The sequence below is a fragment of the Netta rufina genome, assembly GCF_964035555.1.
Source record: "Netta rufina genome assembly, chromosome: 3".
In the NCBI taxonomy this organism is placed as follows: domain Eukaryota; kingdom Metazoa; phylum Chordata; class Aves; order Anseriformes; family Anatidae; genus Netta; species Netta rufina.
The window spans coordinates 9133314-9153388 of record NC_140125.1 but is presented as its reverse complement, the minus strand read 5'-3'; the positions used below and the strand labels follow the sequence as shown (position 1 = coordinate 9153388).

General features: G+C 40.3%; 1 protein-coding gene across 1 annotated transcript in view; it reads left to right on the top strand.

The window, feature by feature from the left end:
* The window catches only part of MACROD2 (mono-ADP ribosylhydrolase 2), an 856291-nt gene that overhangs the window by 481675 nt on the left and 354541 nt on the right, over positions 1 to 20075 (top strand). The window contains exon 6 of the mRNA XM_084284713.1: positions 13997 to 14118. Within this exon, the coding sequence (XP_084140839.1) occupies positions 13997 to 14118 (122 nt within the window). The remainder of the gene's footprint in view (positions 1 to 13996; positions 14119 to 20075) is intronic.

Sequence of the window (20075 nt, the reverse complement as noted above, 5' to 3'; positions counted from 1 at the left end):
ATTCAAAAAATAAAAAAGCTTTTTTTAAGTTGAGCATCGTTGTTCAATTTCCTAATCAACCTGTATGATCAAGGAGCTGCATTTCTAAAACTCGTTGGCTGGTGTTTTTGTTTGTGTTATTAGTAAATAACTGAGTCAGCAAATGCTAAGTAATTTCTTTTGAAACTAAACAATCTTCCTATCGAGGGCTTTTAGAAGAAAACTTAAATGAATATTCAAGTTGCTATTCAGACTGTGTTTATTTTAACTGATGATACATTTTCATTGTCTTATTGTCCTACTTGTGACGAGAATGTAGAATTAGACCTTGTGGTATTTGTGGCTCATAACATGAATAAATGTAATGCGATCTCATTTGTTCATCAGCTGGTAATTGAAAGCATCAGCTGAATGGGTAGCATTTCAGTCTCAAGCTCTGACAAATTTTCCTCAGTTTAGCCAAAGTGAATATGAACTTGCTTTGGTCATGTTGCTTCAAGGGAAGCGATGGGAACTTGTTGGATGAATTGGTGTAAACTTTTTGGACCTGAGCTTCTGTTGAACGCTTTTAACTACTCAACTAGTTTTCACGATCTGTTGTCCTGTAAAGTAATAAATGGCCCAAATTTTCTACACACTAATTAAAATTCCATTTCTCATGAATTCCTTAATCGAGAGCAAGTCATTATGTGCTTTGTTGATTCTTAAGTGCAAAGATAATTGCAATGGGCAGCATGAAAGTGGTTTGATTATTGCCTGTCGGCTCTTGTGAATTCTAATAGGTCTAATTGCATAGCATCAATTCATCATCTCAGCATCACTTCTTTTTATTATTAGCTCTCTGAATTGTAATGTGCTCATAAAGAAGTGTAGTAGTATATCAGGGATGACATGGTACCTGGCCTATTGTAATTTTCCTTCCTTACCTAATGTTACTATGAAATTAAAAGTTTATTATACAGTTCTCCTTTGCAGCAACTGGTTGAAAAAAATCCCTGAAGAAAAGGATATTGTTTTCCTCTGAACATGCATGTATTCCTCTACTAAATGACAGTCCTGTGTTATTTTTTTTTTTACTGTGCTAGATCATTCCCATAAATCCTAACCCTAATATTTGTTGAATAATATTATATCAAAAGTTTTGTGAAAGGGCGTGTTGTTACTGACAACTGTTTAGAAGGTAAAGACAGTAATGAGGTGAACTTCCCAACAAAACCTTTGCTGGCTGAGCAGCAGGAAAAAAGGAAACATCCAGGTACACTAGAATGGTGTTCTGAGGGAAGTCAGGAGGGGGAGTTGGTTTTGCTGGGTGTCCTTTTTTTCTTCCTTTTTCCTGTTCCCTCTCACCCTGTCCCCACCAGGCAAGGGTATAGTTCAGAAAGTTACCATGAAGATATCTATAATACCTGTAGATGAAATTATAATTTTGTAGCTGAAGACGCAGTGCTATGCACTCAGTTATTTTTAAGGACATACAGCAAAATAACTGAAACATCCTAGCTTGATTGGAAGATCAAGTTTCTGCTAAGCCCTGAAGTATTACTAATACTTAAATTATAAAACGCTAACAGTCTGCACAAATATTACTAAACTATATCTGGGAAAACTTCCATCTTGAGTGTTTTTAATAATGGGAAAATACCATTTTGCTTACATAATGGTTTGCCCTTTTCTAAATTTTCATGAACACAGTGAAGTTGGCACCCTTGATTCCTTGTGCTTTGTATCTCTCCCATCTGCTGCTGTAGTATCAGTGGCATCTGCAGACTTCTTAAAGTGTTAGTAGCCACTGACACACAGTGATCTTCTACACACTGGCCTGGTGAAGTTTAAGCACATCACCCTGGAAATGACACTGCTGAAGCCACTGGGTTCAGCTTTTCCTGCTGTGGTGCCTTGGGACATGGGAACTACACTGAAAACATTTATGTGCAGAAAGACAAGATGCTTACCTTGAGTAATATCAAACGTTTGGCTTGTCTTGAGAAAAAAAATTGCAATGACTTAATGAAAACACATGAAATCACCTATCTATGTAGGGTTTTTTTGTTCGTTTGTTTTGTTATGGCTGTTTTGTCAATCGTACTTTTTCTTGTTTGACTGTATATTGTTCAGCTGGCAAGGTCAGCCAAATCGTTTGCTGCTTCATGTGCTGTGACTTCTGGCTTTTTGTAAACACACAGAGCTGACATTCTTGAAGGAAGTGATTTCACTGCTGAAATAGCAGTAGGTCTTTCCAACAGCCTGTGCAAGGGGAGATGATGTGAGGTACAACTTTCTATGTAGTTCTCTAAAAACTCCACCTACTCCTCAAGCTGGCATTAAAGTGGGTAATATGAGCCTGCAGACTCTTCCTGTCTTCGTAGAGAAATGATGCTTTGAGCTTGTGGGCACTGCAGGCTGAAAAAGACGGTTTTGCTTCAATAACAGGTGCAATAAAATTCAGCAAATATTTTTCTCACTGTGTTTTCCTAAGTATTTTGCAGTTCCCCTCAGCAAGTTACAGCCTTGCATTTGGAAATGGCGTGTTCCAACACTTCAGTTGTCTTTGCAAGTTTTGCCATTGCGATTTATTTTTTTTCTAAAGTCATTACCATATTTCCAAACCCCTGCTATCATTTCTAGCCCTGCTCTGTCTAGTTCTCAGCTCCTACACACCTATAAACTATTTAAGGGGCTTGAGCCTGACATCCCGTTCCTGTGGTTATCAGGAAATGCTAGTGACAGGCTAACGGATGCTGCGATATTACTTAGAGCAGAAGTTAACCTTATTTACATCACTTTTCCTTCTACAGCAAGGCTAAGCTCAAGACTGCCCTTCAGCAGCTCTTTTAGGTCATTACCTGACTTTCCAAAAGGTCGTTTAAGTACATTTTCTCAATTGAGCTGAACAAGGTATGACACTAGTGTTTTTTTAAGAGCTTTTTGTAGCAATGGTGCTTGACGTGAAGGAGAACAGAAGCAGTGCAATAAGCCTCTGTGAGTTACTAACAGTTTGCTTTGCAATACACTTGTTTTTTCTTGACCAAAAAAAAATAAATAAATCACCACCACCACCCCAAAAAGACCAAAAAAAAAAAAAAAAAAAAAGTGAAATAAAAACAAATCACACTTGCCTTGCTTCTGATTTTATGCATTTCCTTCTCTTGCAAATTCAGCTATTTGCAACTTCCACTGATGCAAAACATGCAAGATGTTTGTCAAAGCTTGTTTTTCACTTGAATCCACCCAAGCATTATATATTGTACAAAATACCATACTGCAATTTCTGTTAAATATCCTTGCTGGATAGATCTCATTTCTCCACTTTGCTGTTGTATCTGCCAGCGCTCAGAGCAGGCTTGCTGGAGCCTTCCAGCTCCTTCCCACCTCCTTGGTTGTTGCCTGTTTGGGGGCTGTATCAGGCACCTTGGGGACCACGTGCCATGGGAGCCTCACTGATGTGGTCGCAGTCTATGATGGTCACTGTGTGCTTTAACATGAATTCAAGCATCTGCCAAATTTAGGCATTGTGGCACAAAAGTAATCCAGGCAGCAAAAGGAGTACATCTTTTTCTCATATGTGCAAAGGATCTGCCCCGGGTCTCGACTGAAGCCTTTCTATTACTTCTGCTAAAGCAGCATCCATTTTTATCGATAATACACTTACTTGTTCTAGGTTGCTCAATTAGTTTGCAATACTCAGAGAAGCAAGAGCTGTTTACTAATATTGCATGCAGACAGCAAAATTGAGGCACTAAATTTCTCTCTAAGTGTTACATCTACAAAGTAATATATAACCTGTGTAGGTATGTGTTTTCCATCATATTTCATCATACCTTTTCTGCTGTTTCCTACGTGGGTGCTCATACCTCTAGCATCTGTTGGGTGGGTTTGCTTTTAAGCTGGGTTGCAGAGTAGTGAATTCCAAAAGCTGATGTTTGGTTTGTGGCCAGCTGATGAAACTGTTTTTTGAAGTAGAAAGTGACTCTGAGGAAGAAACTGGGAGGAAATGGTCAGAAGAATTTATCACTGATGCTCTCTCTGCATTTTCATGTGTTGCTATCTGAAATATGTTGATATCAGGAGGGAGCTTTAGTATGGTTTCAGCCACCTAAATTAAAGTAGAATTGATGATAGAAAGTGAGATTCCTCTTCTAGGCATGAAGACTCACGTTACGGTTCAAGGAGCTGTCCAGTTATTTCTCGTGTCACGCTTCTTTGAAGTAATTAAAGTGGCACTGCCAACTTGAAATCTACTCGGCTCTTACAAATGAGTGAAACTTGCTTTTGGGTACCACTTGCGTGCCTGTTCCCATTCATAGTGTTTGTGTGAGACTGGGGGAGGGAGAGGAGGTGATAGTGAAGAGCAAAATTGATACATATTTCATATTCTTCTCTCTTTAGCGCATTCTCATGGGCCTGAAGGTGCAAAGGTAGAAAACATTTCTGAGGGAGCTGCTTAGACTGGAAGGTGTCATTGTCATGTCATTTTCCTTTGCTCAAATCCTTGCTCATCTTTAGGCACCTGGTAGCCTCACTGCTTTCAGTGGGACCGCTCTCGCACTCGCGAGCAGATTGCAAGTTGAGAGCTATAAGCACTGCATTTATTGCTTATGAGGGACGTAGCGTACCTCCCGTACAACGTGCAGTCTTGTAGCAGAGCTTCCATGTTTTCCTCAGCTGCCTTGTTAACCTCAGAACATGCATTTTTAAAAATACTTGGTGTGTTCAGACTTCTTTCCACCTTTCTCCTCCTACATCCACTCTGCTCGTGGAGATGATAGATCCTTGTGCAGCCTGTTCATACCATTTCGTATCTGTATTCGGTGAGCGACATGTTTGTGGCAAGGGAAAAACTAAACTTTTCTAGCCAGGTTTCCAAAGTCTGAAGAATCAAATTGTGAAGGTAATCAGGCTGATATAACTACCACTAGTTTCTTTAGAAGATGCATGGAGAGTCTGTAATCTAATCACTTCTCTTTCTTGATGAAAATGAGCAAAATCCTTAGAAAAGCATGTATTTTCTGCTGTGCAGGTTACATGCATTAGAGAAGTGTTGCATGAAAAAGGTGTGCTCCAATATTGAAGGTGGAAGGAGTTTATTCTCAAGAAAAGATCGTGCAGGAGAACTAAATGAAAAAATGAACACGGTAACTTTTTGTGGTGTGTCGCTGTCAAGGAATAGATGAACCATAATAAAGCTGTGAATATAATAAATTTTTCCTTGAAACTTTAAACAGTTCTTTATTGCTTCTTTAAGAATCCCATAAAATTTTCTATTAGAGAAACAGCTCTAATTTTTAGAAATCTTTTTTACATGAAGTGATCTGATTAAAAGATAAAATAATTAAAAAAAATAGCTGTCTATGAAGCTCTTCTGGCTTCCCTGAAGGAAATACGTACCTTTCAAGCATGAGACTGAGGAGATGTGGTATCTTCAGTCAGCACCCAGCGACTCGGCCCTCGTCTAGGCTTCAGAAATTCGCCTGAGGTGATGCCTCCTGCCTGAAAGGGAGCCTGCTTCTCTTTGAGACCCGGTTTGAGATTTCCCATGCCTGAGGCAAGTGTTACATGTCACTTTCTTGGCTTGTTAGTCATTTCTCTGTAGTTCTCTGGGGATGCCTTCCTTTATTTCAGTGCCCCTGCAGCAACCTCAACCTCATAATAAAATGTGGCTTAATAAGAAACGTTAGTGATGTGCAATTTTGTTTTGCTATTTGGAAAACCCTTTATCCAGGAAATCCAGGGCTTTTCCTATAGTTTAATGTTAAATATTAGAGCACTCCAGCTCTGTTTGCCACTTGGAGGACAGTGGAAGAATTGAAGACTTTCAGTTCTGAATGTAAATCTTTTTTTTGGATAAAGTTTTGTTGGTCTGGTATTACGTTCTGCAGCGAGGCTGATCCAGTCATGGTTTTTGTCATGTTCCCATCCAAAGGGACGTATCTATGCTTTGCTTGTGCGGTACCCCAGCAGAGGTGACTAAGTGGGTTCTCGTGGAATGGGGTTATTGGGCTGTACGCTAAAAGCAGCCCAAGTGTGGCAAGGGGTCCGAGTTGCCAGAAGCTGAGAGCTTTAGCTCCTCTCAGATTTCTGTGCCCCTGTATTTTGTCCAATTCCAAAACTGTGGAACCAAGATTAATTTTAAAACGCACACTGTAAATATTTTTGCATCTTCTTCATGTTTTTATTTGCATGTTTTCTAAGGGTCATGTTTTTTGAAGCTTCTGCTTTGAATTGAGTGTGAAGCAAGGTTAAACATACTGTGGATTTATGTGGCCGCTGACAGTCTTATGTCCTTTGCCATGCTACCTACTTTGGTTTGAAATTTGTGTGAAAGAGCAGGCTGAAACTTCCTCTTATATGGTGTCTTTAAGAATGAATTTTCTCAGTTTAAGAGCAAACAAGTTGTGTGCTGAAAAGCTGCATGATTAAATTATTTGACAGATCAAAAGCAAACACCTCCCCTATCCTCCCCCCCCCCCCATCTCTTGCTGCTCAATGAAGAGAGAAATAGAGAATCTTTTGTGACTTGTGCTTTCCTACATCCAAAAAGAATAATCCGAAAGACAGATTAGGGTTTCTGTGTCTCTTGCCTTGGCCACTTGCCAGGAACAATGGTCAGAGAAAGGTGGAGAGCATTACCTGGGCTAAGGAGGTCACTCGGTGTGTGTTTCCTGAGCCACACGATGAAGACTGGGCTTGGCAGAGCTCCTCTGTTGCTACAGCAAAATGGAGTGTGCTGCGGTGCGATGAGGTCAAAATATCTGCTTGGGGCAATGTACTTTCATTTTCTGTCCTGTTTTCCTTGTTATTGTAAGGTCGTTGTTTGGATAGATGGCTTGCAGAGGTGAACAGGGATAGCAATTAAGCGTTTCTGCTGCTACAGTTAGAAGTCCAGATAAAAGAAGAAAAAAGAAGCAAGTCATGGATGTTGTAATTTCATGTAAAGTCACGTCGTGTGCCTTTCAAGTTTGTTCGTATCGCATCGCATTACGAACATCCCAAGTGGAGCCGTCGCGTTTCAGTTTTACATGTAGGCAATTATTTCCATAGAAGTGGTGGGGCTGTCTGTCTAGTCGCTGCTTTGACATCTGTCGTCGCAGTGCTAAATTGCTTTGTGAAACCTATTACTTTGGGATATAGCGGAGTGTCTCTTAATTGCACCTCTTCTCTTGCCTGAACAGAGCCTGCCGTTGTCTCGGGGGCTGATGGGGAGGCTGCGATGGCAGCTGGGAGCGCACCGATGGCAGGGGGGAGCTCACTGGGATCGCGCGGGCACACCGTGGCTTTCTCTTTAATGACGACTATGAATGCCAAAAATGCTTGGGTTTCAACCTGCGGGACCTAATTCTCTGTCCGGCTGTCGAGGCAGTGCTATAACCGCTGTGAACAAGCCCTCTGTGTGTTCGGTGTCCCACGGAGGCTGAGCCATCGCGCTCTGCTAAACGCCGGCTGCTGAACGCGGGCTGCTGCGGCTCCCGAAGGACCTCGCGCTTGGCCTCTCCCTTGGGGATTATTGTTTTCTGTCTCTCTCTGCTGTCTCATACCTAAAATACACACCTAGCCTGCAAAGAAAGATACCAGTTAATCGTTTAACAGTAAGCATTCTTTACCTTTTCTTGGGCAGACAATGCCATTTAGGTGAAAAATGGCTTAGATGTTTTACACAAATGGCTTTTAGGTATCATAGCTTTTGCATCTAATGAAACATTGTTTGGTTCATCCAAAACACCTATTTAAGCACAGGAGGAAGCTGTGAGGGGGACAGAGTTCAGGCTGAGCTGTGCTTATTGATTCAAGCCTAAAAACTGAGGCAGTCACTTTAAATAAATGCTGATGAAGGCAATTTTTCTCTGTGTGTAAGTGATGTGCTTTTACGAAATTTTTGATGATTGCAATAGCTAGAAATGTGAGAAGATATAAAGCAAATACTTCATAACTGGAGAGCTGTGTCATACGTCAAGTGATAGCATTGTGTGATCTACAAAAGATGTCTTCTTGCTTGTAAACTATTCAGCTCAGCTAATCAAGTTTTGGAGGCATATATTAGTAAATAAATTAGGCAGAGGCCCTGGGGGATTCATTTAGGTTGAACTTAAATTAGCAGTTGCTTATTACATGTCAAAACCACACATTTTATGCGCAAGCGCATGTAACGGGCAAGAGAAAATGAACAAGCCAAGCAAACTTGTATGCCAAGGCAAAAGGCTACGCGTGCTCTTCCAGAGAAGGGGTAGTGGCCACGTGAGAACGCCTGGAGGTTAATTCCACCTCCTCGCTGTTGAACCCCATCTGCATCTCCAGGACCTATATGGTGGGTGCTTATGGTGTAAATCAACCGATAAGATTTACAAATGGTGCCCTAAATTTTCTGGCATTTTGTTCGATTTATTTTTATTCAACAGCACACAGTGCTCTTCTTAAAAATCCCCTGTCTCAGGCTACAACAGGCAGGGGACAGCCTCGTTATGCGTTTGCAAGACAGGACAATTATGGCTCTGAGTGCATGAATGGGATGAAGGAGGGAAACCTGTGAGTGATGCTAGCCTTGGTCTGCTGGCTTGTTAACACTGTGAATGAGCTGCCCATGCTTCTGTGAGGGAAGACATAAGAGAAACCTCCTTGTACTTTTTCATTTATTTTTTTTTTTAAATAAAATATACTAATATTTTTGCTATTAGTGTTACTTCTGTGGAGAACAATGGCAGTGTATGTGACATCAGTGTCCTCCGTGGGGTCTGTGAGTCACAGCTGCATCCAACTTGGTGCTTTTGCAGCTGGAAGCTTGTTTTTCCTCTTGGCCCACACTGCTCTGCCCACTTTCTGAAGCACTGTGGACACACAGTTGTGAGGAAAACAGCGAGTTAAGATTTATGGACTGATTTATTTAATGAAGGAGGCCAGAGAAAACAAGCCTCACTGGTCATTTTACATTTAGGCCTTGTACGATAAGGCAGACACGGTCTCATTTTTCACTGGCCAATGTAGGAATTTGAGGGAAGAGTCCCTGTGCTTGTGAAATGTTGATTAAATGCGTAAACTACATTTATTCTCACTAATGGCTAAGCAAGGACAGCGATATTTTAAATGACAAAGTGCCTGTTATACCTCAAGGTTAGTTAATGGTTTGCATAAGATGCCTGCTTCCATTACAGTGCTTCTGATTAAAACAAGAAGAAAAACTGAAAGAAAACAAGCCGAGTTGATGCAGAGCCTGTGCGCATTCAAATCGATGTGTCGATGCTGCGTGTCCTCCATTTGGCTGCCGGAATTTCTAAACCAGAAGTCTGAAACTCAAACAACGGGGGGAAAAAAGAGCAGCAGATCCAGTCAGATCTCCTTGGATCAGCCCCGTGTTGCAACACAAACCTTAGAGATACCAGTGTAAAACTAAATTGTCAGCCCTAATGCAGCTCTAAAACATGTCTGTAGAGCATAGATCTCTGCCAATGCTTTTTCAGCCACGCTTACCTTTCTCTAGAAGTGTTTCTGGAGGAAAATTAACTCCTTCCGTATTATAAACATTGCTTTAATACTGAGTAGTTTCATTAGCGTTAAAAGCACTTCGATCCATCATTGTGGCCTGAATTCCAGATGAAAATACACCTACCTCTGGGGCTCTTCACCTCTGTGTACTCTTAAAAATGAGAGCAAACATATCTGTTGTGTATGGACAGTGGAAGTGATTTAGGAAGGCAGGGATTGCAGCTCTAATCGAAGTTCTCAGCCTGAAGGCTGACCATGGTAAACGAGAAGCTTCAAAGCGATGCTGACCCCTAAATTTGGCATAAAAATGTGAATGTTACAAATGGTGAGTGTGGCATTCTCTGAGATCCGGCTGTGCCTAATTTTACTCTTTTGCCAGTTTTGAAGAAAAACTGAAAAAAAAAAGAAAAACAAACAAACAAACATCTGGAGACATGCTGGGGAGCTGTCTGTATCCCTTACTCTTGCTTCACCTCTTTAAGGAACACCCTGAGAGCAAAGGGAGTTCAGGAGCTCCAAGGAAGAGCCAGTGCTGCTTGGTAGCAGGCATCTCTACCAGTCTTTTCCAACCAGAACAAATCCTTTGGGTGTTTCTCTGGATTTCCTTGAGTTTAAGAATCTTTGGGCGATAGGACCACTTCTCTGTTATGCTGTTAGACCTCTGTGAGCACATTGGCTTAAACTCCTAATTGTGCTCATCCCTGTCATTGGCGGTGCTCTTGTTTGTTTTCCCCTGGTTTGCATTCTTCTTGGGCAAAATGCATCTCTGTGCAAGCTCCCCATCCAAGTCCTCTGCTATCACTGGAGTCTAATCCCAGAAGTCATGCTTGTTTCGGAAGGGCTGTGGGCTTCTCTAGTGTGGATGCCTGTTTTGGCCATGGGTAGGCTGATGTGGGAGCCAAACATATGGGGCTTGTGTCCCACCAGCACTGCCACGGGTTTACATTAGAGGCTGGCTGCTGCTGCAGGTGGCTGGAGTAGCAGAGCAGAGGGTTTACAGTTTTCTCAGGGATACCAGTTAGTTTTTTTAGGGATAGATGTCTGTAAACCTTCTCATCTTCAGCTCTGCAGCGTCTGAATCTCACCAGCTTTGTGCAGCTGGGTGAGTGGGGACATGAGAGCAGAAACAAAACTTTCTTGCGACAGACACGCTGGAAGATGGGTGCTGTCTTTGTAGCTATATTAAAAATAAACAGCTCTGCTTTAGCCTGTGAAGTCTGATCCTTATATATTAACTTCTTGGGCTGGGGGTGGTGTGGAGTCAGTTCTATTTTCTGGTTTGTTTGCTTTATGCCTGTATAATCTCAAAGGATTTTGTCTGGCTTCAAGCCTTAACATATTGGGGAATAGCTTCAGCAGAATAATAGATAGTTCAGGCAATGTATGGATACGCAGATTGTATTGACAAGGTACAACAATAAAATCTTTACTCTCCTGTTAATCTGCTGACCAAGAAACAGACTGGCATGTTAATGCTGCTCTGCTTGTAAAATCTTACTGTCACATATTTCTGAATAAGAACGCATTTAAGAAAAGCAATTTTTGACAATGATGAATTCTTAAACAATTATTATATTTTTGATGGATTATAAACCAACTTATAGCCAGTTTAAGAGTCCTGTCCAAAGAGGCACCTATTCTCAGCTTGTAGAAATTAACACACAAAAGTCAATAATTATATTAAAGGTTACCTATTTATGTGAAGTATCTGGTACAGTGATAGAGAGTTGGTAATGAGGTACCTTGAAAATGCTAAATCAGGAAATTCTGGAAAAAAAAAAATACAAGAAATATTTCCTACTGTTGAGATGAGAATTTTTAGAGTTAATGTTTAGCAACAGAGGATGAAAGAAATGGAGCATAACATTAAATGAGTGAAGAAAGTTCTACCAACGAGGGCTGAGGAGGTGTTTTACAGAAAGATTCCAGCAAGAATTTGGTGCTTGGGCTGTTCCCCAAACCCCCCATCTTGTTGGTTAGTAACGAATTTTTAATTTAAGCTATTAGGCTTCAGCTTTTGAGCAGGTGTACTTTGAAATGCAGAAAGAGGGAATTGTTCTGTGACTTTTTGTTTGTTCATCTTTTATGCTGGGCTGTTAAGTCAGTTTTATAGTCGTTCCTTTATTTGCTTGTTGGCAAGTAGGTGTTATGAATTTAAAATGGATCTCAATACCTCTGATCTTAGTGTCTATAAACATAAAATGGCCTTGATTGAGGTCAGATGTACTGGTATATTCCTTCCCTGTGCTCAATAACTGCAGCTTGCCTCTTTCAAGAACAAATAACAAAGAAAAATGTGTCAAGAGATGCTTTTTCTTTCTCTGAAGTTGCTAGCAGCCAAGTGCTAATGCTCCCAAATGAAAACCTTCCCTGGAAAGTTTCAACCTGAAGCAAACTGCTGTACTTACAGTTTACAGACACCTGAAATTATGGCCTTTCCTAATGGAAGTGCTCATATAACCTTATCTCTCTAAGCAGAAGCAAATTTCAAACTAGCTGTGCTATTTCTTTCTCTTCCCGGGTCTTAATAGTACTCAGTTTATTGTAGTAGCTAAAATGTGTTTGTGAAATAACTTTTCTGAACTCCTGGGTAAAACCACTCTACTTGTTTCCGTCACCTGCTTGCATTCCCATCGTCAGCAGACCAAGGCTGAACACCTCCTCCTTGTTTCAGTTGCCTGAAATGCTGTGGGGAGGGTTTGCTGCTGTTATTGTACAGCAGCTGCGGCGCTCAACAGAAATTGGACAATCTATCCGTCTTGTTCCCACAACTGGAGAAAATTGCTGTGATCGAAATGAAAAGAAGAGTAGTTAACCTTTTTTATTTACTTCTTGGCGTGGTGGGTTTTCACAGTACTTAGGAAGTTTAGATTCAGGTTTCCATCACATCCAGTTCCTCTGCGCATCTGGACACTGGGATGCTCTTAGATACTTTTATTTGCTGAATATCAGTGCACAGAGTTCTGAGAGAAAAGCTCAGTATTAACCAGAAAACTACTGTGAAGGTACTTACCATACCAGAGGTATTGCAAGATGGTGGCCACCAAGATGTTTCTCTTTTCCGGACTGAATTCACGAGAGAAAAGCAGAGGGTTCTTTAAAACATGTAGAAAGCTATTGGGAGGTATGTGATGGAATTTGGAGGGATCAGAGGGTCTGGATAGTTATGTGCATTATACGGATATCCAATATTTCTGGCTAACGTCAAAAAAGTTTTGGAAATGTTCAAAACGTGGTTTCAGCACATAAACTGCCTTTTAAGTTGTAGAGACCAGGACTTGGCAGATAATATCTGACTGGAATAATAACAAATATGAAGATAACTGACATTTCAATGTTTGGCCAGTTTCACGAATGGTTTAGTATAGATTGGTGGGGAATAATCAAAGGCCGCTTGGACAAACAATAATGGTGTGATTTCTGTAGGATCTGCCAGTAAACTAAATTATTTTGGGGTGTAACAACAGCAGATGTTGCTTGGAAGCCTGTCACGTATGGAACAAACACAACGTAGCCAAAGGGGACTGGTGGTGCCTGAATTGTACAGCATTGACTGAATCCCTTTTTGAGGCAATATTCCAAAAAAAAAAAAAAAAAAAAAAAAAAAAAAAAAAAAAGGGTGCAACTGTTTATTGCTTCTGGATGTCATAGGGGATGACAAAGGGAAAGTGGCAGGAAGGATGCACCTGCCACCATAACTCACTGTGGCATGTTTGCACATGGTGTAAGAATGATGTTGGAAAAGTAAATGTGCTTACTAGTCTGCGTGTGTGTGTGTGTGGGAAATAGTTTTTCATGATACCTTTTGGTTTGTATATTTCTCTGTTTTTTTTTTTTTTTTTTTTTTGCTCTAGGCTTTTTACTTCATTTCTCTTGCAGCACTTTAAAGACACTGATTGATTGCAACATTTGATTTTGATGCGTCCAGAGGCATCATACCTGAGATATTCCCTGACTGTACTTTCTCTTTTTGTTCATTAAAATTCTTCAAACAGAATAAGATGCTCTTGTTTTATTGCACAGTGTTTCCATCTGGTCTGATGTGAGAGGAAAGCAGATTCTTTGAATAACTAGTGTGTTCATAGGTCCCAACTTTTACTTCTCTTCAAATGCAGAGGAAAGGCTTTAAATATTAGACAAAAACTCCCTGTATATTGCTGCTAATGTGCCAAGGTTTTGTGGTGAGCTTTCCTGATGAGTAGACCTTGAAGGGATGAGGGTAACTGTTTCAAACTTGTGACCTTTCCTGTGTGTGGTTTGTAGTACACATGCAACAAACATTTAGTATGTTTTTCTTAGTTTTTCCTTTAGCCCAAATGTAGTCTTGCTTCAAAATTTAGGATTTACAGTTTCTCACTTTCATTTAATTTGTGCAAGTGTAGCTTAAAAGACATTTTCTTAGAGTATTGCTCCTACATTAGCGTCTCCATACGTATCAGAACGGATTGACTTGCAATGTAGTGGTTCTGTGGAGTCACAAGGGAAATATTAAACCATCTCAAGAACCATAATTAATAGTTACGCCTTCTTGTCCCATTTCTTGCAGATGTGATCCATACTGTTGGGCCTATCGCAAGAGGCCACCTTACTGACACTCATAAAGAAAACTTGGCGAATTGCTATAAATCCTCTCTGAAACTGGCAAAAGAAAACAACATCAGATCACTTGTAAGTACTTTAGGCAAGCATGTCATTTTGGGGAGGGTTTTATTTACTTGTTATAGAGTAATTATTGAAATAATAATAGGCTTCCAGAAGAAATTCCTGCTTGCATGTGTTACGAAAAAGCAAGAAGTTATATATTTGGCCAAAATAAGTGCTAAACAAAGAAGGTTATTCTATAAAAGAGTAAGAAAAACTGCCCTTGTAGTGTACAGCAAGTATAGGTGTACAAACCTCTCTCCCATTAAGGTAAGTAGCTGTTCCCGTTGTTCGTTTCATACTCTAATTTACTAAAGATGACCTAAGAAGTTGCTGGTCAAGTGCATAACTGTATGCAGCACTGCCTCAACAGCTGAGAAGTGATTAATTGTTGCTTATTCTGTCCGTTAATGTACCTTCCTAAAAATAAGCATATTGGCCAAGTGGCAGGGTTTTATAGCATCACCTTGCTGAAATAAATCATCATAGGTTTAAAATAGCTTCTTATATGATTTCACTTTTAATTGTGAAAGTTCTTTGATTGCTTGAAGCGCACATTACACTTCTGTACCTCAAAATGCCAGATTTTCAAAGGCCAAACACGCAAGTGAGTAGTTTAATGTATAGGGGGCCAAATGTGCATGCGTGGCTCTGCTCAGGTGTGTGCGTGAAGCGGAGGTGACCTTAGCAGGGACTGATGGGGAGGTGGTGGAAGGGGGCAAAGTGGTGTAGCCTTCATGTGGGTCCCCGTGCCGCAGAGTGTGCATCCCCCAGCCTGTCTCACACCCCATGCAGGGGATGTCCATGCAGAGGCATGGCAAATGTAGATGCACAGTTGCCAAACCTGGCACACCATGAGCTCTGGCCACACGTTATGTGGGTGAAATAAAATCCCTGTGTGGAGGGGACTCTCACTGTCATGAACAGCCAAGAATCCTTCTTCAGCTATCTTCTCTCATTGCAGTGATTAAATATCATGTTGCCCTTAACTAAAGGGTACAGAGAAAGGCTGTAAAGAAACCATTTCTCAATAAATGACCAGCTAGGGGAAGTGTGAGATTGTTACTGCAAGATTTGGGAAGGAGTAGGTGGATGCAATCTGGTCGAAAAAGTCAAACCAAAATTATTCCAACTGTGTAAGAAAGGAAGGAAAACGCTTTTTCTGTAACTGTTTCAAGTACAGTAGCATGCTATACTATGGCTTGATAAAATTTTGTTTGTCAAAAAAAAAAAAATAGCTGCAAAGTAATCCAGCTTGAAAGTAACATAGGCAGTTAAATGTCTACATGTATGCTAATTCCATCCCCTAATTCTGCAGCTAATTCCCCATTTGTTATGGAAATTATAGTGCAACGTGAGCTTTATGAGGTGGAATTTTAGAACAGTTAAAAAATACTCTTTAGCTAAGTGGACTTTGCTGTTGATAATGTATTCCGTCTCTGTATGTAATTACGGTAGTGATGTACAGTTTATTTCCTGAAGATCAGGCTTTGCTCAGAAAGGAAGATAAGTCCAGGGTTCTGTGCATTCATTTGATGTTGATCTAGTGATACGGTGTTTTGATTTTTCTGCAGCGGCACAAATACCAGGCACTCAAGTTCAGATTACTTGAGCAAAAGAATTTTTATCAAGCAATGCATCATTAGGTTAATTTAGCTGAACTCTACTACCTGTCAAATCTGCTGCCAAGAGTGAATTATGTTTCAGCTGTTTATGTGATAGCACATATGTTTTGCAACTTGGAATGTTAACTACATCTAAAAAATGTTAATTGGACAAATGGTGTTATAATAGGGTGAAATATCCTGCAAGGGAAAGCTATTAACATATAAAAATGTTAGTACATTATAATAATTTAATAATATTAAATAATACATCATAACAATATAATATAAAATATATAACACAATTTCCTAAACTGGAAAACAAAAGTTTTTTGAGGAGAAGGACATGTGAGACATAGGGATTTTAGCCCAATTTAGATGTGGCCTACTGAGCCAAAGCAGTTAAGTATTTCCTACTTCTTTTCCGGAGCAAACTATGCTCTTTACGCTCTTCCTGCTAATAAAATCCTCTCTATACTTACCAACATTTTGCCCAATGAGCCCTATCTTTGTCATTATCCAGCCACTACAGAAAGTTGATACCGAATGGAGTTATTAATTGATCATGATTGTATTTTTCTTTTAACACTACGTACGTAAATCAGAATGGAAACCAATATCTGGGGATGTTCTGAACTTTTCTCCAGGACTGTTTAAACACGTGGACATTTCTCTCTCCTGCTGTGATTCACACTGGAGGCACTGAGGTCCCTGTGCTGTTGTACCCACATGCACCCTTGTTCCTGCCTTCAGGCTCTGGGCAATTACATGCTGCTTTTGTGCCATTCCGATATGGGGGGTGAGGGGCGGAGTTAAATGATGTGAGTAAGGAAAGATAATGAAATTAAAAAAATAAATAAAATGGCACCGGGCATTGGTCAATGCCCAGTAATGCTCATACCTGTAGGGATTCTGTAATTTTAGGACATTATAGGTGGTAGCTTTGTATGTAACGTGGAATAATAAAGAATGGTGCTACTCAAGCCTTTCAAGGGTTTCATTAAAAACTAGCTTGATATTCCAGTAAGAAAAAATGACCATGGGAGAAATCATCCATGGATGATTTCCTTGCTGGTTAGGAGCTGTTGACTGTGCACCTGCTTGAGATAAAAATAAAAAAAATAAAATAAAATACACAACATCCAGAGTTTCAGGACACAGCTGCACAGGCTGAGCAGGAGCCAAGAGCCATTCATTCACACCAGCATTAAGAAGCTTAGCAAGCAATATGGATTTTCAAGTCCACATGACAGATCGTGAGCTGTTCTGAAAAGCCCAAAGTCCAGTGATTTCAGTGATGCTTTGCGAAGCAAAGGCTACTTGAGGGTCTACCCTAATGAACAAATCAAGCCTGGAGCGAAGTTAAGATATATAATTCATTCAATTAAGGAGCACTACATTACTGCAAGTCTGAAGAGAAGAATACAAAGTGCAAGTGGGTTTTACAAGATCCAATATAGTGGACTTGAAGAGAAGGGAGAAGAAAGGAGAAGAAAAAACACAGATTTTTAATGCTTGTAGAGAGCTGTTACAGAGAACAGAATTACTTAACTTGATTCTAACAGGCAACACCAGCATGGACTGGATTATGGCATCAGATATATTTGCAATAGGGAGAAGATAAACAAGATAAACTTGGGGGGGAAAAGGTTATCCGTGTTAAATGAGGAAGAGAAAATCAGATGTGCTGAGTGATGGCAAATTTTGGTTGCCTCTTAGAATTGAAATGCATGTGGATGGGTAAGAGGAAACCAGAAGAATTTTGTAATAGGTACGGAGTGAGTAGAAGCAGTATGCTGTTGACATATATAGGAATTGGTGATAGCAAGCCCAGGTACACTCTAAAGAATTAGCCAAGCCTGAAAGCATTGGAGCACAGTTTGTAGCAAGAGAGAATGAAGTGGGAAGGCATTAAGGGGTTGCAACAGTGTGAGTGTGTTGCTCATCTTCAAAATAGAAAAAAAAAACAGCAAGTCTAGGAATTAATGCAAAAAAAAAAAAAAAAAAAAGTAAACTGTTCAAAGCATTTTGAATGTGAATCGTGTCATAGGATTCAGAATTGCTTGAGGCGTTATGAATGAGGAGTAGTGATGAATGGCAATGTATCAAGTTGGACAGAAGTGTGCAGGGTGACTCAGGGTGCACCGCTAAGCACAGTTTAATTTAACATCTTTATTAATGATTTTTGAAGAGTACATAAACAGCTCATTAATTACATTTACAAATGATGCTACATTAGGCAGTGTTGCAAACACTAGAAAAGGACAGAGATGTATGATGACAATTGATTACAGAGACTGCAAATATAACCTCATCTAGCATCCGTCACAGCTCCAGAAGGGAGTTTCTGCCTTCACTTCAGTGGAAGATAGGTCAGAACCAAAGCTGACAGCTACAGAGTAACTCAGCTTGGGAAAAGACGAGGTAGCATACGGTGGGGAAAAATAACCCAGTTCACAAACAGTCGAAGGCAGAAGAGTAGTGGAAAACTGGCTTAATGAGGAAATGGTCTTGAATAATAAGCCTCAAATTAGATATACTTAGAGCAGTGACTTGTTTTGTTTCAGTATTACATATTGTTGAGCTGCCTACAGAGAAATGATGGATGCCACGGAGGTTGTAGTCTCTGTTCCAAACAGGCTGGGGAGAACAGGAATGAGATTCTGAACAGCTCAAACCTAACTGTACATGTGTGTATAAATATATTTTATACCGGAGGAAGAGAGGCTTGCCATGATCTTGACATGCCGTGCAAATTGTGAGATGCAGCTTTATAGAGGGGGGAGAGAGAAACGTCTCACTGTGTGCATGACAAAATGACAGTTAAGTGGTGTAGCTGATAATAATTTCAGTTGTGTTAGTGTCTGAGATTTCCAGGCATGGATCAGGGCACCTCTGTGCAAACTCTTGAGGGAGCACTGAAATCTCATCTGAAAATGCTGTTATCTCGGTGTATAAAAAAGATGTGATGGGTAAAACCAGCAATGAGATGAGGGAATATAATGAAATGCCAGTCAGCATGATTGCCAAGGTTCATAATTCACCAGCAGTCCAGCCATGGGCAAGAATTTGCATAGCCATTATGGCAGAGGAGTTTCAGGATCAAATTTGATCGTCCATGGAATTGTTGAGAGAGAAATCACGACCCCTGATATTTGTCTCCTGCCTCTTTTTTTTTTTTTTTTTTTTTTTTTTTCCCCAAACATTTTATGCTCCATATAAAATTTCCAGTGTCCCATCAGCCATTTTCAGTCTCCTGAAGGTCAGCTACTTCATCCAGCTTTTAGGTTACCAAAGTGTGTGTGCTTGGTATCCTGCATTCCCCAAACCACACCTCTCTTTTGCCTTTGTGCCTGTTGATGTAGCTGTGCCTGCTGTAGGACATTTATGCTGTTCTCTGGCTATTTGTGAGGTTATTGGCAATGGATGAAAATTTTACACTTGATGAGTCTGTTACATACACAGCCGTTTGGTTAAGTGGGTACTTAATGCATTGTTTCTGTTTATCTCCACTTACGTTGTTACAGTTCAGTGGGGAGGAAAAATATCTAACATCATACAAGGAGTTTATTTTAGGAGTAAATATTGGCATTTAAGCAAATTAAGATTCTTAAATGCACAGAATAATTTCCTAATAATGTAAGAAATTGTTTTTCGTTGTTGGTCTCTTAACGCGTTAGTAGAAAATGCTATGCTGCATCAATTAAATCTCCGCTGTCTGAAAGACTATGAATACATTCCAGGCACCAAATCTTCTCTGAAAGGAGCAGAGGTAAAAAAAAAAAATATTCAAATACGTATCTTTTCTGCCTGTATCTTTTTCTTCTGTAATAGTCTTACATGCCAATTAATCATTAGCTTGGGCAGACCAGGGGAGTTGTAATCGCTGTTTTGAAGGATTATTTTGGCCCGATGTTTGCACACAGTTAGAGATTATTTACTTGGTGTGTTCTGACTTTGGAGGATCTCCTGCTCTGCTGTGCTTTGCATACGATGCTTTGAAGCTATTCAGTACCCTGGAACTTGCCTGTATGTCGAGCGCTTCCCTGCCACGTACTTCATTCAGGCTTTGCCTGTGATTGAAAAATTTCAATCCATCAAGGTCAGTCAAAGCTGTAGTTACAGAGAAACTTTCTCAACTACACAGAGAACTAAATCATGCACAGCATTATTATTCGTTATTATTGTGGCTGGGACCCAAGTCAAAATGTCATTAGTGCGTTTGAAGAAGAAGGAAGTTAGTGCTGGTCCTCACGCAAAAGACAGGCTGCTTCTGCCACTGCTACCGAAAGGGAGAAGTTTTATATGAGGCTGTAGCTCTGTTCAGGACCGCACTAAGCAGTGCCATCTTTGGGATCACTTCTTTTTGGCAGGGGTGAT